This window comes from Canis lupus, chromosome 1 (genome assembly GCF_011100685.1).
Source record: "Canis lupus familiaris isolate Mischka breed German Shepherd chromosome 1, alternate assembly UU_Cfam_GSD_1.0, whole genome shotgun sequence".
NCBI lineage: Eukaryota > Metazoa > Chordata > Mammalia > Carnivora > Canidae > Canis > Canis lupus.
Window position 1 is genome coordinate 104,400,633 of NC_049222.1, and position 18,251 is coordinate 104,418,883.

Consider the following 18,251-nt stretch of genomic DNA (forward strand, 5'->3'; position numbering starts at 1 on the left):
AAAGGGCTTAGCCTAGAGATCCTCAGAAACAGGGATATTTCCATAGGAAACTTCTAACAAAGGAGACGCCCTCAGATTATTCAAGCCCATCCCTTCCCAGGAAAGTCTCCTGGCCCTCACTGTGGAAGTGATGGACCATCAGTGGAGCAGAAGGAGAATCCTTAGTGAAAGTGAGAGCTTTTTTTTTTTTTTTTTTTTTTTTTTTTAATTTTTATTTATTCATGATAGGCACACAGTGAGAGAGAGAGAGGCAGAGACACAGGCAGAGGGAGAAGCAGGCTCCATGCACCGGGAGCCTGACGTGGGATTTGATCCCGGATCTCCAGGATCGCGCTCTGGGCCAAAGGCAGGCGCCAAACCGCTGCGCCACCCAGGGATCCCAAGGTGAGAGCTTTTAATGTTGGATACCACATGTCCCTCTGTGAGAGGGAGACAAATAACGTTAGGCTTCTCAAACTCATTTCCATTCAAGGAGACCTATTCCAACCAGTTTAAGGTCTATATTCCACGTCACATGTGGACCTCTCCTCTGTCATCTGCCTCATTCATTCCCACCTACATGGATGGAAGACTACTGTCTCCTTTCTCTTCACATTCCACAGCTGCTTCTCTTGCTCCAAAAACGTGATCAGATCTGGCTTGGACACAATGAGGCTTGTTTATTAGAAAAAAGGAAAATGAGTATTGCTGGAGATCCTAACTTTCAATCCACTATTGTGTTAAGTAGAGAAGAAAAGACATTGTAGAATTCTAAAAAAAATGGCTTCCCAAATCATATTGCCCAACAGCCTCTTTAGAATACACAGGAGACATTTCCAATGTTCACATCCTAATCTCCACTTCCAAGTAGTAGACACAATGATAAGGAGTGGAAATATAAGTTTAAGATGTGGGGAGTCGCATTTTATGCCACTCTGTTTAGAATTACCACTCATCTACAGAAGTAATGATGTTCCCTTAGGAAGGGGAAACTAGAACTTAAGAGGACACATCATGAAGCTTTGTCTCTACATCAATAAACCCCTCCTTATTTCCCATTCTGCCTGGATCTGAATTCCAAGCATTCAAAGAGGAATCTTCTAAGACACAGTCTTTAAAGGAAGGAAGAAAACCCAGAGTGTGCTCTGGGAAACCTGGAAGGAGTCATCCTCACCCAAGAAGAGGAGGCATCTGTAGTTCTCTAACATCACATCCCTGTACAGTTCCCGCTGACTGTGATTCAGGCATCTCCACTCCTCCTGAGAGAATTCTTTTTTTTTTTTTTTTTTTTTTTTTCCTGAGAGAATTCTATGGCCACATCCCTGAATGTCAGCAGTCCCTGCAATAAATACCACAGTTACCAAGGGGCCACAGGCAGAGTTGACAATGGTCCCTAAGGTGGAACAGGGTGTTAGTGTCACCAGCTAGACCCCAAGACCTGACCTTCCCTGCTCACCTACTTGTACTATCTGACATTTGTCCCACATTTTACTTAACCTCATCTTTCCACCTTAGGTTTTACTCCCGGCAAAGACCCAAAGGTCTACTCTCCTATCAAGGAATGGAAACTATCCAACTAAAATGGAAATTATGGCTGAAAGAATGAGCTTGGGCCAGCCCAGTTTGACCTTAACTCTTGACTAATAACTATGTAGATGGACCAAAGAGTAATAACCCATGGCACTTTTACCTTAGTATGAAAATCTCCACCAGGACTCCTGGGTGGCTCAGTGGTTGAGCGCCTGCCTCTGGCTCAGGGTGTGATCCCAGGTCCTGGGATAGAGTCGCACATGGGGGTCCCTGTGGGGAACCTGTTTCTCCCTCTGTCTGTGTCTCTCATGAATAAATAAATAAAATCTTTAAAAAAAAAAAAAAAGAAAAGAAAATCTCCAAAGGAGAAGCACAAACCTCATTTACATAACATACAGAGAATATATAAAAGTGTTGTTTGCAGGTACCTGTGTGACCTTATACCCAGCTATAAGAAGATGATGAAGCCCCTCTTGCTGAATTTCCATCCTAACCCTAAATAAAAGGAAACCATTCCCTCTGACTCTGAGTCTCTGCTTGGGAAGTTATCCCCTATAATCTCCTTATTGGCTGCAAATCAAATTTCCTTTGTGTCATAACCCCACCTGGTAGAGTTTCTATCAAGGACTCTATTTCAGGATTTTAAGACACTCAAACATGTTAATGATTCTTGTTTTAGTTTTAGTTTTTTTTTTTCCTCCTGAAAATACAAAGAAGTAAATAGAAGGGTAACTCTGTGACCTAAGTGTGGAAGAAAATAAAAATCTACAAGATTGATGGGGGAACAGAAAACTAGCTGAGGACAAAGAACAAGCCTGGGGCAGCACATTGACAAGTCCTTGAAACAGGAGAGGTACATTCATCTACAGACTTAACTGCCTCGATGTTCATACTTTGCTAAGGGATCTTAGCCCAACCTCCAGGAGCCTGTAAGTCTACTTTAACATATAAAAATTCCTTTAGAAATTTCCTTTATCTCTAAACTCAAAGATACATCTTGGCAATCATCCTCCAAGCACATGGCCCACTGATATATATCTGAAGGGTCTCATAACTCAGGTTTTATTAGATGGTAATTAGTGACCTTTTCCCAACAATAACTAGCCCCCTCTAGGTCCTAGAAACCTTGCTTCCAAAATGCCTTAAAAAGTTCAGCTATCCTCAAACCCCTCCCAACTCCCAGGTATATAATCAGCCACCCCTCACAAGCCTGGGGCAGCAGCCCTTCCTACCCATGGGTCATGTCCCCGTGCTTTAATAAAACCACCATTTTGCACCAAAGACGTCTCAACAATTCTTTCTTGGTTGTCAACTCTGGACCTCACCTATATTCCTAAACTTTATCAAGAAGAAGGTCTCCCTTAGAACCCTCAGTCTTAGAAATCATTCTCTATACTACATGAGAGAGAGAGCCTCCATTGTCCAGTGGAAACTGATGGGAGCTACTGGTCAAGCAAGAATTCTTGAGACATTTTTGATGCAAAAACTGTTTTTATGAAAGTGCAGGGACAGGACCCCTGGGCAGAAGGACCTATACTGTCCTTGAGAGAAGCCATTGATTATATATTTTTAAATTGAGGGGCAGAAATAAAGAAGTTTCTTTTTTTAAGGTTTTATTTATTTATTCATGAGAGACAGAGAGAGAGAGAGAGAGAGAGAGAGAGAGGCAGAGACATAGGCAGAGAGAAGCAGGTTCCATGCAGGGAGCTCTATGTGGGACTCCATCCCAGGACTCCAGGATCCCCACCCCCACCCCCCCCACCCCCCCCCCCACCCCCCCACCCCACCCCGCCAAGCCAAAGGCAGAAGCTCCACCACTAAACCACCCAAACATCCCTAAAGGAAGCTTCTGTAGGGTATTTTCATTTGTTAAAGAGGACTTAAGGGATCCTGGAGGTCTGGCTATTGTCAAGCTGGTTGTTTTTTGCCTCTAGCAAAGCCCTAACATTAAGGAAATTGTAAATTCCTAATAGTTTCTCATACTTTGCCAATCTTGGATATTTATCAAAGGACTGCAAGTTGAATTTCAGTTTCTCTACATTTCTTTTACCTTTGTACTCCTTATAGGCAACAACAAGCAAGAGAGACTAGAAAGAAGTTTCCACTTTACATAGGATGGGTCCTGCATATCACTCAGTAAATCTAAGATCCTTATGAATATTAAGGGAGAAAATATAAACTGAATAGGAAAGAAATCTGTCAGCACCAAACCAAGTCAAAGAAGATAACATGAGCTCTAAGGAAACCAATTGATAACAGTGCCTAAGGCGCACTAAAGGACCTATATTACTGGTATGTTCTTGTTGCCACCAAACATTAAATCAGAATATAAATTGACTTATGAGAATATAGTGCATTTATACAAACTTCAATCAGTATAGGTTCCATGTCCTGTAATATCTAGTACATTTTAAATAGAGGATCTTTTTCACAATCTAAAGAGCAAGATTACTGCCTGCTCCCCCCATCCCTTCCCAGTCCCCCCACACACACTGGAAAATTCCCCAGTTATTCTGAGCCTCATACCCATTATGTTTATTTATGCATTATCCCCCTTGGTCTACACAAAGGTGAAAAAGCATCCAGATGGGACTTGAATAAGAACTGCTTTTCTTGACTGATATTCCAACCAGACTCCATCAGCAATAAGAATGTTGGACTCAAAGACTTGCCCTGTGAATCTGTCACAAAGGGAATATTTTCAATACTTGCAGGACTTTAATTCAAAGGGACAACTGTTGATGCGCTGTTGGAAGCCATGTTGGAGAGAAGGCAGAGAAGCTCTGGGATATAGGGAAGAAGGTTCTAAAGTCATTTTTGAAAAGGTTTTAAACATCAGGTGAAAACATAAGGCAGAAAAATCAAAACTAGAGGAACCAACATTTGCAATTTCTAAATTAATGGAATTCCAGGAGGAAAACATGAAAGCCTCTGACCTCAGATGCAAGGCTTACCTGAGAACTGGCCATTTCTTCTTCTTTCACTTTGTCCTCTAGATTTCTTTCTCAGAAGAGATTCATGGAGAAATCACAGCTGCATCAGGAGAAAATGCCTTTAAAGCCACCAACAGAGCCTCTGCACCTCTAAACTGCTCGCCAGAAAGCAGGACTTTGAAACGCAGAAAAGGCCCCAAAACTTCCTAATCCTTTGCCTCAGGGGCCTTTCAGAAACTGAGTTCCTACGAGGAGACCAATCACTGACTTTTCATTCTCTCCTTTCAGGGGGCTTCCCCTCCAACAGACTACAACAAATTCAGCTACCGCCTACGAAGGGTGTGCTGCCCGGACTTGACCCTCCAGAAATCACAGTAGGGGAGACCGGTTACCTCTCCTTGGCCAAAGCTTACTCTCAACTCTCATAAAATAACTTGGAAGCCCTCATGCTTAAACCTGACCTCACTTAGAATCACCCAGAGCCGTTATTTAAAACAACACTGTCCGTTCCACCCACACCAATTGACAGAAACATAGAGGGAGGATACCAGCAAGGATCGCTCTTGAAACTCCACATAATTATCCGACTGGAAAGCAAGTGAGAGAAGTGATCTGGCAAAGGAGAGTAACTAAGGCTATGATTGTTATCCAGATTTAAATCCATGCCTTCTCCACTGATCAGAATTTCCGGCACTTTACACATTCTGCCTCTTTCTGCTACACAGAGGGACATACTCTTACAAATGGAGCGTTCCCATATAAATGAAAATGTCTCTCACAAAAGTAAACAAACTGGGTTTCAGAGCTTTTCCTTTGTCTGCTGTTTCTTTAAAATAACAGCAGAGGGGCGCCTGGGCGGCTCAGTAGGCTGAGCATGTGACTCTTGATTTCAGCTCAGGTCCTGATCTCAGTGTCATGAGGTCAGGGTCCACTGAGGAGGGAGCCTGCTTAAGATTCTGTTGCTCCACCTCTGCTCCTCTTCCCCCTTCCTGGCTCCTGCCCACAGGCTCCTGCTTTCCTTCTCTCTCTCTCTCTCCCTCAAAACAAACGAACCAAAAAAACCACCCCCCCATACACAAGAAAACGCAAACGCAGTCTAAAATAATCTTTAAAGGGCAGCCCGAGTGGCTCAGCAGTTTAACGCTGCCTTCAGCCCAGGGTATGATCCTGGAGACCCTGGATCGAGTCCCACATCAGGCTCCCTGGATGGAGCCTGCATCTCTCTCTCTCTCTCTCTCTCTCTCTCTCTCTCTCTCACTCTCATAAATAAATAAAATCTTTAAAAAAAAAATAAAAATCTTTAAAGAGGTATATTTTTTGCTAACAAAATGTTCCCCACCCCCCGCTCCCGTCAGTAAGGAAATGTTTATTTTCATAAGTAACTGCAAAACGGTTTTCCTTTTTTTTTTTTTTTTAATTTTTTTTTATTTATTTGTGATAGTCACACACAGAGAGAGAGAGAGGCAGAGACACAGGCAGAGGGAGAAGCAGGCTCCATGCACCGGGAGCCCGACGTGGGATTCGATCCCGGGTCTCCAGGATCGCGCCCTGGGCCAAAGGCAGGCGCCAAACCGCTGCGCCACCCAGGGATCCCAAGTTTTCCAAAGTGATTTTACTTCTTACTTTCCCATCAGCAACATATGAGAATTCTAATTCCTCATATTTACACTAAAATTTGGTTTTATTCCTTTTATTTTAGGAATTCTAGAAAATATTGAGTGGTTTCTCAATGTAAAATGTGACATGGCTTACTTCAGCTATCCTGGTGACTCAAACTAAAACCTCTTAAGAGTATAAAGTCAAACAAAAATCAAATGGCTGCATTAAAACAACAGCAAGGCTTCATAGCTTAAACCAAGTATCCTTTTCCCTCTTTTCGCCAAACTTCCTCTCCCCCCTTCTTAGCCTTTGTTTTCTGTTTTCAGGAATCCAGTACCACTCTGAAAACCTGGTGAGCAAGGCTGGCAGCACAGACACCATTCCTGTTGCAACAGGCCAGATCCTATACATGCCTGCGAGACCCCTCAGCCCCAGTCACAGAGTGAGCTTCTACTTCTGGGGTCTTATCTTCCTGCATCCTCCTCTATCTAGCAAAGCTATAAAGCTACTGTTCTTCATCCCCAACACGGTCTTCAGGTCATATTTTTGCCCTAAAGCACAGAGGTCACTTTGTGACAACAGAATGAATGTGCAGGAGAGGAAACATTTTCTGTTGGGCCTTCGGGATCAAGGGGGATCAGGAGGCACCAACAAAATGGCTGCAGACCCTCCACCTTGTTGCCCCCACTTCGGAACTTTCCCATCACCAGCAGACTGCCCGAGGACATGTCATCAGGGGGAGACAGGACCTATGCAGGAAACCTGAACCATTCCTTAACCAGATCCCATATAAGGGCATGGGCAGTTATTGCCCCAGGCTGATTTCACCAGCAATATGCCCTAATACCTATCACCCTGTATGGACACACATCCCCTTACCCCTCCCTCCCTTAAAAAGCCCACTTGCCCTCCATGTGTGCGAATTCCCAGGCCCTTGACTCCCTGCTCTCTCCCTCCCCTGCGGGCCACAGAAACTTTCCAGAGAGCGCATCCCATTAAAAGCCTGTTTTGGCCAACTTTTGCCTGGCCTATTTCATTTCACGACCAATCCGATTAAATCTGACACTTTCTTCATCTGTTCTCAATTCTTTGGCCAGAATGATAATTACACAGATGTGAGGCAGACTCACAAGAGAAAAAAAAATTCTTAATTATGGGAACCCCAAACATATGAGGCTCAAGACAGGCAATTAGTGCTTATATGCATGCCACTGTCACTTAGCAGAATGTAAGGATTTAGAATTTCAAAAATGGGGAAGCATATTCACAGGAAAAAGGAAAGAGCAAATGTTTGCCAAGGAATAGGTTGCCACACCAGGCAGGTAATTCTTTATCATATAAAAAGTTAATCTCTGAGGCTCCTGGGTGGCACAGTTAAACATTTGCCTTCAGCTCAGGTCATGATTCCCTGGTCCTGGGATGGAACCACTCCCACTGCGTGTTCACATGCACATTCACTCTCAAATAACTAAATAAATGGGACGCCTGGGTGGCTCAGCAGTTGAGTACCTGCCTTTGACCCAGGGCGTGATCCTGGAGACCTGGGATCCAGTCCCACATAGGGCTCCCTGCATGAAGCCTGCTTCTCTCTGCCTATGTCTCTGCCTCTCTCTGTGTGTGTCTCTCATGAATAAACAAAATCTTGAAAAAAATAACTAAATAAAATCTTTTAAAAAAGTAATCTCAAAAAATAAAAAATAAAAAAAAAAGTAATCTCTGATATCAGCTATATTACTGATAGAGTTCTCCCATCTATTTTATTCTTGGTATATAACCAACCTCACAAAACAAGGAAATCCTACCATTTGCTGCAACAGAATAATCATAGAGGATCTTGTTCACACAGAAGTTACATAGAAGTACCCCTCTAACCAATTTAGTAGTTTTTAAATTCTGGATGAACCTCTAGGCTGTGTAATCGATAAACCACACCTCTTTCTATATATCTATTGAACATGCATTGTTTCCTAGAAAGAATAGGGACAGAAGCCTTTTGCATCACCTCTCCCTGAGACACCCATACACAATCTCCAAGCAGGTCCATAACATCTGTAGCTGGCACCACAGAGTCTACAGGCAATCAAGAAGTGTTACAGATTATCAGGCTCCTCTTTTACTGATGACTGGCCTCAAATTCCTTTAAAAATCTTTGGGCCAGGCTGAATCCTTGGAGTTGGTTTCTGGACAAGACTCCACCTTCTTCGCCAGTGGCCAGCTTCCTGAGTAAAGCTCTTCTTCCTTTCCAATCAAAACTTATGTCTTGAGTATTGGCTTTTCGAGCCACTGGAAGCGAAAAATGGAGCTTTCAGTATCAAAACTATTGTGGGATTGTTGAGCCCATCCAGCAGGAAAGGATTCTTGAGATGTTTAAGGTGCAACTTAGTTTATTCAAATAGCAGGGGGATAGGATGCCCAGGTAGAAAGAGTTGCATTTTGGCTATGTGAAGCTGGTCCTTATCGCTTAACATTCAAGGAGGAGGGGACATGTAGGGAGTATTAGATCATAAATGTTTCTTCAAATTTCTACTTGAAAAACTACTTTTGCAAAATTTCTCTGGTCCTTTTCACTCAGTTCAGTATTATGGGTGAGATGTACAGGCAGTCATGAGACCCTTTAAGAATGTGCCAACCAGTATGTATTTGATCAGTATCAAAACTCTGCAGCCTATAGGTCAGCTCTCTGGGCTAAAGGTGAACATTTTTCTGTTTCATCCCTCATCATTTTACCTCTGACCAATTATCGGTTCTTAAATGTTAAGGGTTGTTGAAAGGTGAAGGGGTTCTATTGTGCAACATCTTCAAGGTGACATTGTTGTAGAGGTGTCTCTACCCATGCAATGAAATTGGGCCCTATCTGTCCCTACCTATAACTATTTCACAAGGCCACTGTTGTAAAGTCCAGAGGGGATGGGGGTGGGGGTGAATTTATTTTGAGGAATCAGTATGATTGCTTGGCTGGGAAAAGGAGTCAGGAGCTGCTTACGTATATCTCAACAACAGGAGAGAACAAAGCAAAAGGAGAACACATTAGAGTATTTTTTTCTTTAGAGTATTATTATAATGAAAAATCAGAAGAGCAATGAGAAGACCATTTAAGGTGACCATACTCCACTCTCCATGAGGAATTTAATCAATTGCTAAGTGACAATGTTGAGAGAAAGAGAGAAATCAAGAAACAGACTCTTAATGATAGAGAACACACCAATAGTTACCAGAGTGAAGGTGGGTGCGGTGAAGGGTTAAATAGGTCCTGTGAATAAAGGACTGCAATTCTTGTGATGACCACCAGGTAAGGTATAGAATTTTTTTTAACCACTGTATTATACACCTGAAACTAATAAAACACTTTATCTTAACTAACTGGAATTAAAATCTTTTTATAAAAATATTTTATTTATTCATGAGAAACACAGAGAGAGAAGCAGAGACATAGGCAGAGGGAGAAGCAGGCTCCCCATGGGGAACCCCATGTGGGACTCAATCCCTGGACCATGGGATCAAGACCTGAGCCAAAGGTAGATGCTCAACACTGAGCCACCCAGGTGCCCCTGAAATTAAAAATCTAAAGAGTCAAAATCAAAGACAAGCTCATGGCAATCCATTAAAATACTGATGTATCTATATAATAGCAATAGATAGAAGTAAAGAATATTATCTGATGCAGTTGAAATGAAGAAACCTTCCCAGATATCAGCAGACGAGAGCTAACACTTCCATAAAAACGCATACGACCATAAATTGACATTTCTTAATTATTGCTTCAGGCCTAATGTATTGAAATCATGACTCCTAGGACATTATATCAGAACAAGAATGCTTCTTAAGGGACACCTGGGTGGCTCAGCGGTTAAGCATTTGCCTTTGGCACAGGGCGTGATCTTGGAGTCCTGGTGTTGAGTCCCACATCAGGCTCCCTGCATGGAGCCTGCTTCTCTCTCCACCTAGGTCTCTGCCTCTCTCTCTGTCTCTCATGAATAAATAAATAAAATTTTTTTAAAAAGAACGCTTCTTGAGTGCTTGTAATCTGCATTTTCTTTTCTTTCTTTCTTTTTTTTTTTTTTAAAGATTTTATTTATTTATTCATGAGAAACAGAGAGAGGCAGAGACACAGGCAGAGGGAGAAGAAGCAGGCTCCTCACTGGGAGACTGATGCGGGACTTGATCACCGGACTGAGGATCACGCCCTGAGCCAAAGGCAGACAGACGCTCAACCACTGAGCCACCCAGACGTCCCTGTAATCTGTATTTTCAAGAAGGAACATACAGTGGATTTAAAATGCATAATTTTATCTATGTGTGATCATAAGATATTTTAATGATAGAATATATTGGTTTTTAATGTGTTAATACTGATGTGTACAGGAATAATGTATTATCCCGCCACCAACATTAACCTACCTTACCTTAAGAATGTGGACAACAGGGGATCCCTGGGTGGAGCAGCGGTTTAGCGCCTGCCTCTGGCCCAGGGTGTGATCCTGGAGACCTGGGATCGAGTCCCACGTCGGGCTACCGGTGCATGGAGCCTGCTTCTCCCTCTGCCTCTCTCTCTCTGTGTGTGTGATTATCATAAATAAAATTAAAAAAAAAAAAAAAGAATGTAGATAACAGGTGGTGTTTACCATGCCATTTGATAATGGTGATGTAATATCACCAGTAATCCCTTTTCTCAGTGGCCTCTGAGAATATATTTAAAAGTGTATTAAATACATTTAATACACCATTAAGTGTATCAAATAATGTGTGATTATATTTCCAACAGTTTATCTATTGTATCATTTTCTTCTCCTTTTAACTGCTGAGACATCCACATGGATATATAACATATTATATCGGGGGACCGTTGGCAGGTTAGGTAAACTCCTTCCTGATGGTGTGCTGCCTGCTATCCATTTTGTGTAGTCAGTTGGTTTGCAGGGGACATGAACTGACACAATACCTTCTCACTAGTGCATTCCCTAAACAACACCCTGCAGAGTCACAAGTTAATATAATTTCTGACGTGACACCTCAACCACTGCCCTTGTGAACAACCATCTCCCCTGGCAACCTATGCATCCTCTTGTATACCCTGTAGAGAAGATCCCCACAGAGATTACCTAAATATGTTTTTGTCTCAGTGGCTCCATCTGGACTGACCCAGGAACTCAAAGACACTCTCTGCCCATAGATCCAAATAGAAGATTGAGCCCCCTGTCATGATGGACAGCTTCCTTTGACGTGTAAATGAACTCAATATCTACATGTGGCAGTACTCGGTGTATAATAGATACCCCATAAGTGGAGAAAAGTATTCCAACACGAGGAAAGGCATGAGAAACAAAAATTACAGGAAGAAGAACTGCATGAATTCTACATGTGGAGAGAGGACACCTATTACTGGGTTACACACCTGACTCTCAGAATACAGAAAGACAAATTCTACTTGTCTTAACTTTTTAAGCATCTCCAGTTCTTCTTGATCTCAGTTTCATTCCTAGTTACAAATGTATCTGAGACAATTTTTTGTACGTTTTGTAGAGTCCTCACTGACCTCTTGAGATTAGAGGGATACAAGGACAATGGGCCACAGTATAAATTCAGACATTTAACACCCAGAAGGGTGTGAACAGAGTTGAAACATGATGACCTACATTCCCAAGGTGCAAACATAAAATATTTTTATTTATTTTTATTTTATTTTAATATTTATTTATTCATGATACACATATAGAGGCAGAGACACAGGCAGAGGGAGAAGCAGGCTCCATGTCGGGAGCCCGAGACAAGACTCGATCTTGGGACTCCAGGATCGCGCCCTGGGCCAAAGCCAGGCGCTAAACCGCTGAGCCACCCAGGGATCCCCAAATAAAATATTTTTTAAAAAAAATAGTCTTATTTGAGAGAAAGAGAGAGAGTACAAGCAGTAGGAATAGCAGAGGAAGAGAGAGAAACAGGCTCCCCACTGAGCTGGGAGCCCAGTGCAGGGCTGGATCCCCAAATCCTGAGCCAAAGGCAGACACCCAATCAACTAAGCCACCCAGGCACCCAACGCTATTTTTAAAAAATATTTTATTTATTTATTTGAGGGAGGAAGGGAGATAGAGAGTGCACATGAGCAAGCACAGCAGAGGAAGCAGCAGAGGGAAAGTGAGAAACAGGCAGCCTGACAGGGGCATGGATCCCAAGACCCTGGGGTCATGATATGAGCCAAAGGAAGTGGCCACCGAGGTGCCTCAAGATAAGACCTACTAAACGCATACGTGGTGCTCGCTTCAGCGGCACATATACTAAAATTGGAACAATACAGAGAAGATTAGCATGGCCCCTGTGCAAGGATGACACGCAAATTCGTGAAGCGTTCCATATTTTTTTGCCAGGCTGCATAGCGAAGAAAATGAATAGACAGCTTATGTGCGTGTCATATTTGTGTTAATAAAACCATAAAAATACCATCAAAAAAAATAAACGCATATGTGGAGGGGGACCTGGATTGCTCAGTCAGTTAAGCATCTGTCTGTGGTTCAGGTCATGAGCTCAGGGTCCTGGGACAAAGCCCCAACTTAGGCTCCCTGCTTAGCTTCCCCCTCTCCTGCTCCCACTGCTAGTGCTCACTGTCTGTCAAAGAAATACAGAAAATCTTAAAACATATACCTGGAGAACACTTTTTGAAATGGAGGGAGGGAACTGGAGGGAACACGTAGTCGCTCCAAAGTCCAAGTCAGATGCTCATGGTGTCACCTGATGAATAAAAGTAATAGAGATGGGGACTTGGCAAATATGGTGAGTTCCTGGGACCAAGGAATTCCTACTTTTCTTCATGATTTAACTGAATTCCCTGGTGTTACTAATAAGCAATAAGATTCTGTTGGATACAGAGATTACTGATCTTCTTCAGGTCTAAATTATTGGCAGTGGATGGTGAGGGGTAGTGGATGATGGAAGCATCATAGACAATACTTTAAGATATATCACAGATTAGGGATCCCTGGGTGTCGCAGCGGTTTGGCGCCTGCCTTTGGCCCAGGGCGCGATCTTGGAGACCCGGGATCGAATCCCACGTCGGGCTCCCGGTGCATGGAGCCTGCTTCTCCCTCTGCCTATGTCTCTGCCTCTCTCTCTCTCTCTCTCTCTGTGACTATCATAAATAAATAAAATAAAATAAAAAAATTTAAAAAAAGATATATCACAGATTAGATGTTGGAGATGAAGCCTTGGGGACACTCTAATAGGCAGGATCAGCAAGGCATGTGCTATGATTCCACAAACCACTAGTATCCCAGGTGTATAACTCCAACATCGGTTTGATCCACTACAGATGGATGATCTTCCAGGAATGCTGATCACTCCCTCATTCTATCTTGCCCATGATTAGGGTAGTCACGTCCTCTGGGCTCTGTGCTTGTTGCCAGTGAGTGGGGACACAGGTTAGTAGTCAGAGGTTGTGAGCATCTCTGCCTCAATCTACCCAGTTTTTGGCCACAAATCTCCGTGGTCCTTCACAGCCCTTGCTGCTCCTTTACCCATCCTGTCTGGAGTGGAACTTGGATTTCTATTACTTGTGAAATCCAGTGCAAAGAAGTTGGATAACAGGTTATTCACATTTAACATTATTACAATTGAAATATAATAATCTATTTTGGGTCAGCCTGGGTGGCTCGGCGGTTTAGCACTGCCTTTGGCCCAGGGCATGATCCTGGAGACTGTGGATTGAGTCCTGTGTCGGGCTCCCTGCATGGAGCCTGCTTCTCTCTCTGCCTTGTCTCTGCCTCTTTCTGTTTCCCATGAATAAATAAATAAAATCTTTAAAAAAGAAAAAAAAAGAATCCATTTCATTTTGTACCTGTGACTTTGTGTTCAGCTATACCAAGAATGACAAATACTTCTAAAAAAGATGTATATTTTCTGTTATATACACAATGAATATGTAGGAAGCCCATGTCTGATAAAATGACTGAGACATCATATGGGGTAGCTCTATTTCCCCTTTTTTGTACTTCTATTATCCATTAACAGCCTTGTGCTCATCTTTCATCTCTCATGGCCCAAAACTGGTTGCCCCACCAGTAGGCATCAAATCCTGTTTCATGGGATCCCTGAGTGGCTCAGCGGCTTAGCGCCTTCCTTCAGCCCAGGGTGTGATCCTGGAGTCCCCGGATTGAGTCCCACATCAGGCTCCCTGTGGGAAGCCTGCTTCTGCCTCTGCTTATGTCTCTGCCTCTCTCTCTCTCATTCTGTGTCTCTCATGAATAAATAAAAATAAAATCTTTAAAAAAATCCTGTTCCATTACTAAGGAATAAGAAGAAATATGAGAGAACATAGGGACTTTTTTTTTTAAAGATTTTATTTATTTATTCATGACTGACACACAGAGAGAGGCAGAGACACAGGCAGAGGGAGAAGCAGGCTCCCTGCGGAGAGCTCAATGTGGGACTGGATCCCAGGACCACGGGATCTCGACCTAAGCCAAAGGCAGATGCTCAGCCACTGAGCCACCCAGGTGCCCCTATAGGGGTTTTGACTTAAAGTTATTTCATTTTCATTCATTCGGGGTACTGCACAGACACTTCTCCAGAGCTCAGGGACTGACCAGAGCTCTCTCAGATGGCTCTGTAAGCAACACCATGTGTACAGCAAAAGTGGATACTCAAGAATATCTTTAAAAATAGCCATTTTTACCTGCACTGTGTCACAGCATCTGACACAATGGCCATCGCCATTGGCACTGTAATAAGATGTCATGAAAATCCCTCAATGTGAGAATATGCTTAACCTGGAAGCACAAGAACTTCATTATGAATGCAAATAGAATGCCTCTTTTGAGGTAGGAATGTATACATTTTCAATCCTGTACATACGTTAAGATTTTAGAGAAAAATTATTGTTATTATTATTATTTTAAAATTTAGTTATTCATGAGAGACACAGAGAGACAGAGAGAGGCAGAGACACAGGCAGAGGGAGAAGAAGGCTCCATGCAGAGAGCCTGATGTGGGACTGGATCCTGGGACTCCAAGATCACGCCTTGAGCAGAAGGCAGACGTTTAACCGCTGAGCCACCCAGGAGTCCTGAGAAAAATTATTATTATCTTTTTAAAAGAATTATTTATTTATTCATGAGAGACACAGAGAGAGAGAGAGAGAGAGAGGCAGAGACATAGGCAGAGGGAGAAGCAGGCTCCTTGCAGGAAGCCTGATGTGGGACCTGATCCCAGGATCCTGGGATCTCGCCCTGAGCTGAAGGCAGACGCTCCACCACTGAGCCAACCAGTCATCCCTAGAGATAAATTATTGAGGAGGAACAGTATTCCTTTACCATTCAGAATTATTTTACCTAGTCTAAGTATCAAATTGACAGAGACAGATTACAGGTGAAAAAATTTCCAAAGTCTGGTTACATACATCCAAAGGCCCAATAATGAAAGTGAGACCCATAAAAATTACTAATGTTGATAATATTTATGCTTTTTAGAAAAAAGAGATAACACATCTGTGAGAATTTGACAGTGTCAGAAAAACTCCCGTTTGGGCCTTCAATTAGTAGATAATTCAGAGTGGAATTTAGGTAGTGGTAATAAAGTAGTGAAAAGTAACCAGTCTATTCATGCAACGTCTCAGCTCCTAATTCCCTAAGAATACCTCTTTATCTCTTCGTACAGAAAAGGTATCTATAACATGGGAGACTGATTTTCTAATTTCTCAGGGTCGGAGTATCCTTTTTGCATTGGCTGTTTCCTAAATAGTTTTTATATCAAAAAACCAATATGCCAAGGGGCACATATTAGGGCAGCCTGCCATTGTCCTCTACACAAACTCGGGAAGACAGAACTGGCAATCCACCAGAAGCAGGGAGAGCAGAAGCCAAGAACCCTCACCCTTCACAGCCCCACCCAGATTCTCCCTCTTCTGGAGATTGTCCAGGCTGGCCCCACTCTGGGATCTCCCCTCACTGAACAGGTGGGAGGAGATCAAAATTTTCTTTGGCTGCCTATTCTCAGTCGCAAGTTGAAGGCAGATGCTTAACCAACTGAGCCACCCAGGCACTCCACAATGAATCTTATTTTCCCTGGAATAGGGCTGAACATTGAGCAATAAAGAGTTCCCTAAACTGACTGAAGAATTTAACATATTTATTCAAAGTTCCAAAGCTGGTTTTTCAGATGTATATCAATTGATCCACATGTTTGCAGTAAGGTCTGGCCAAACATTAGATGAAACTAGCCCAATGGGAACATGATGAACAGGATCCAAACACACAGATCCCTAACTTTTCGCAAGATGCTAGAAAATTCACTAGAAGATGTCAACAATCAATTATAACTGTTTTCCCTGTCCAGTGGATCTGAACAAAATTCAGGTTTAGGACGCCTGGGTGGCTCAGTGGTTGAGTGTCTGCCTTTGGCTCAGGGTGTGATTCTGGAGTCCCAGGATCCAGACCCACATCATGTTCCCTACAGGGAGCCTGCTTCTCCCTCTGCCTATATCTCTGCCTCTCTCTGTGTGTGTCTCTCATGAATAAATAAGGAAACTCTTTAAAAGAAAAAAAAAAGATGTATTTTGCCAACCAGCTGCATGGTCCTCTTAGTAGATTCCACCCTAGAGACTACAGAGAAAATCTGTTGCCTCATGAAACCTTGATATTTTTTTTTTGAAACCTTGATTTTTTAAAGATTTTATTTCTTTATTCACAAGACACACACACACACACACACAGGCAGAGAGGCCCTTTTCTTGAGCACTTGTGCCAAACCGTCAATGAAATTGCTTTCCTTAACCAATGCTATATGAAGGTGCTGTCTTCATAGCAGTAGAAATGGATTTACTGCGTCTCTAATACTCCTATCCCAGCATAATTGTAACACCCTTGTTGAAACCCCTCCTTATTTATACATAAGTGTATCACACATCATGAAATATGTATCTTTGATTTGGATATGTGACCTACTGGGTGGTTCTGGGACATGAGACTGTTGCACCATCATGATTGTACGTTTTTATTCCTCAGCCATTAGAAACGACAAATACCCACCATTTGCTTCGACGTGGATGGAACTGGAGGGTATTATGCTGAGTGAAGTAAGTCAATCGGAGAAGGACAAACAGTGTATGTTCTCATTCATTTGGGGAATATAAATAGTGAAAGGGAATATAAGGGAAGGGAGAAGAAACGTGTGGGAAATATCAGAAAGGGAGACAGAACATAAAGACTCCTAACTCTGGGAAACGAACTAGGGGTGGTGGAAGGAGAGGAGGGCGGGGGGTGGGGGTGAATGGGTGACGGGCACTGAGGGCGGCACTTGACCGGATGAGCACTGGGTGTTATTCTGTATGTTGGTAAATTGAACACCGATAAAAAATAAATTTATTATAAAAAATGATTGTTTTTTTTTTTTTTAAGATTTTATTTATTCATAAGTGACAGAGAGAGAGAGAGGCAGAGACACAGGCAGAGGGAGAAGCAGGCTCCACGCAGGGACTCGATCCCGGAGCTCCAGGATCATGCCCTGAGCCACTCAGAGATCCATGACTGTACGTTCTTACAGCGAGTGCACAACTGTTGAATAGCCCTTGCAAACTGATTTTTTTTTTTTTAAGATTTCTTATTTATTTATTTATGATAGACAGAGAGAGAGAGAGAGGCAGAGATACAGGCAGAGGGAGAAGCAGGCTCCATGCCGGGAGCCTGACGCGGGACTGGATCCCCGGACTCCAGCATCGCGCCCTGGGCCAAAGGCAGGCGCCAAACCGCTGCGCCACCCAGGGATCCCCGAAAACTGATTTAAAAAAAACACACAAGACACACAAAACCGCATAACGTTCTACCAACTGTTTCCACTGTTAAAATAATTAAGCTGGGAAACCACAGACTCAGGCGGCTTTAATGTCTTGGTAGCCTCTGTACGCAAACCACAACTTCACAGCCAATTCACTGGAATGGAAGAAAATGAACAAGACAATTGCAGTCAACGAGGGCTTCCAAAAATAAGGCAACAGCTCACGGTATATCAATCAAACATTGCCCTTGCTTACCTCCCAGAATCTCTCTATAAAAACCTCATCGCTACCTCTTCCAGGGGGAGCATGACTAATCATTTGGACAAACCTACTGGTCAAAATTACTATGGAAAATTTGAACGTACATCACTTCATCGCTAAAGATCAACAGTACCACCTTTCATTTTGACCACTCAAGCGGCCTAAACGTCTTGCTCACGTGGCAGCGGGCACGA

At 42.9% G+C, this 18,251-nt stretch overlaps 1 protein-coding gene and 1 non-coding gene across 2 annotated transcripts; one reads left to right on the forward strand and one right to left on the reverse strand.

The window, feature by feature from the left end:
- Positions 1-430: 430 nt before the first annotated feature.
- LOC119875917 (putative protein ZNF720) lies at positions 431-14,735 on the reverse strand. The gene is made up of 5 exons (XM_038525531.1): positions 14,701-14,735; positions 4,464-4,509; positions 1,290-1,318; positions 1,154-1,251; positions 431-655 (listed from the first exon to the last, which is right to left on the reverse strand). Exons 1-5 carry the CDS (start codon positions 14,733-14,735, stop codon positions 546-548), a joined length of 318 nt encoding a protein of 105 aa, XP_038381459.1. The 3' UTR covers positions 431-545.
- On the forward strand, positions 12,287-12,393 carry LOC119869952. The gene has a single exon (XR_005354912.1). It is a non-coding gene; the product is annotated as a U6 spliceosomal RNA (small nuclear RNA).
- Positions 14,736-18,251: the final 3,516 nt, after the last annotated feature.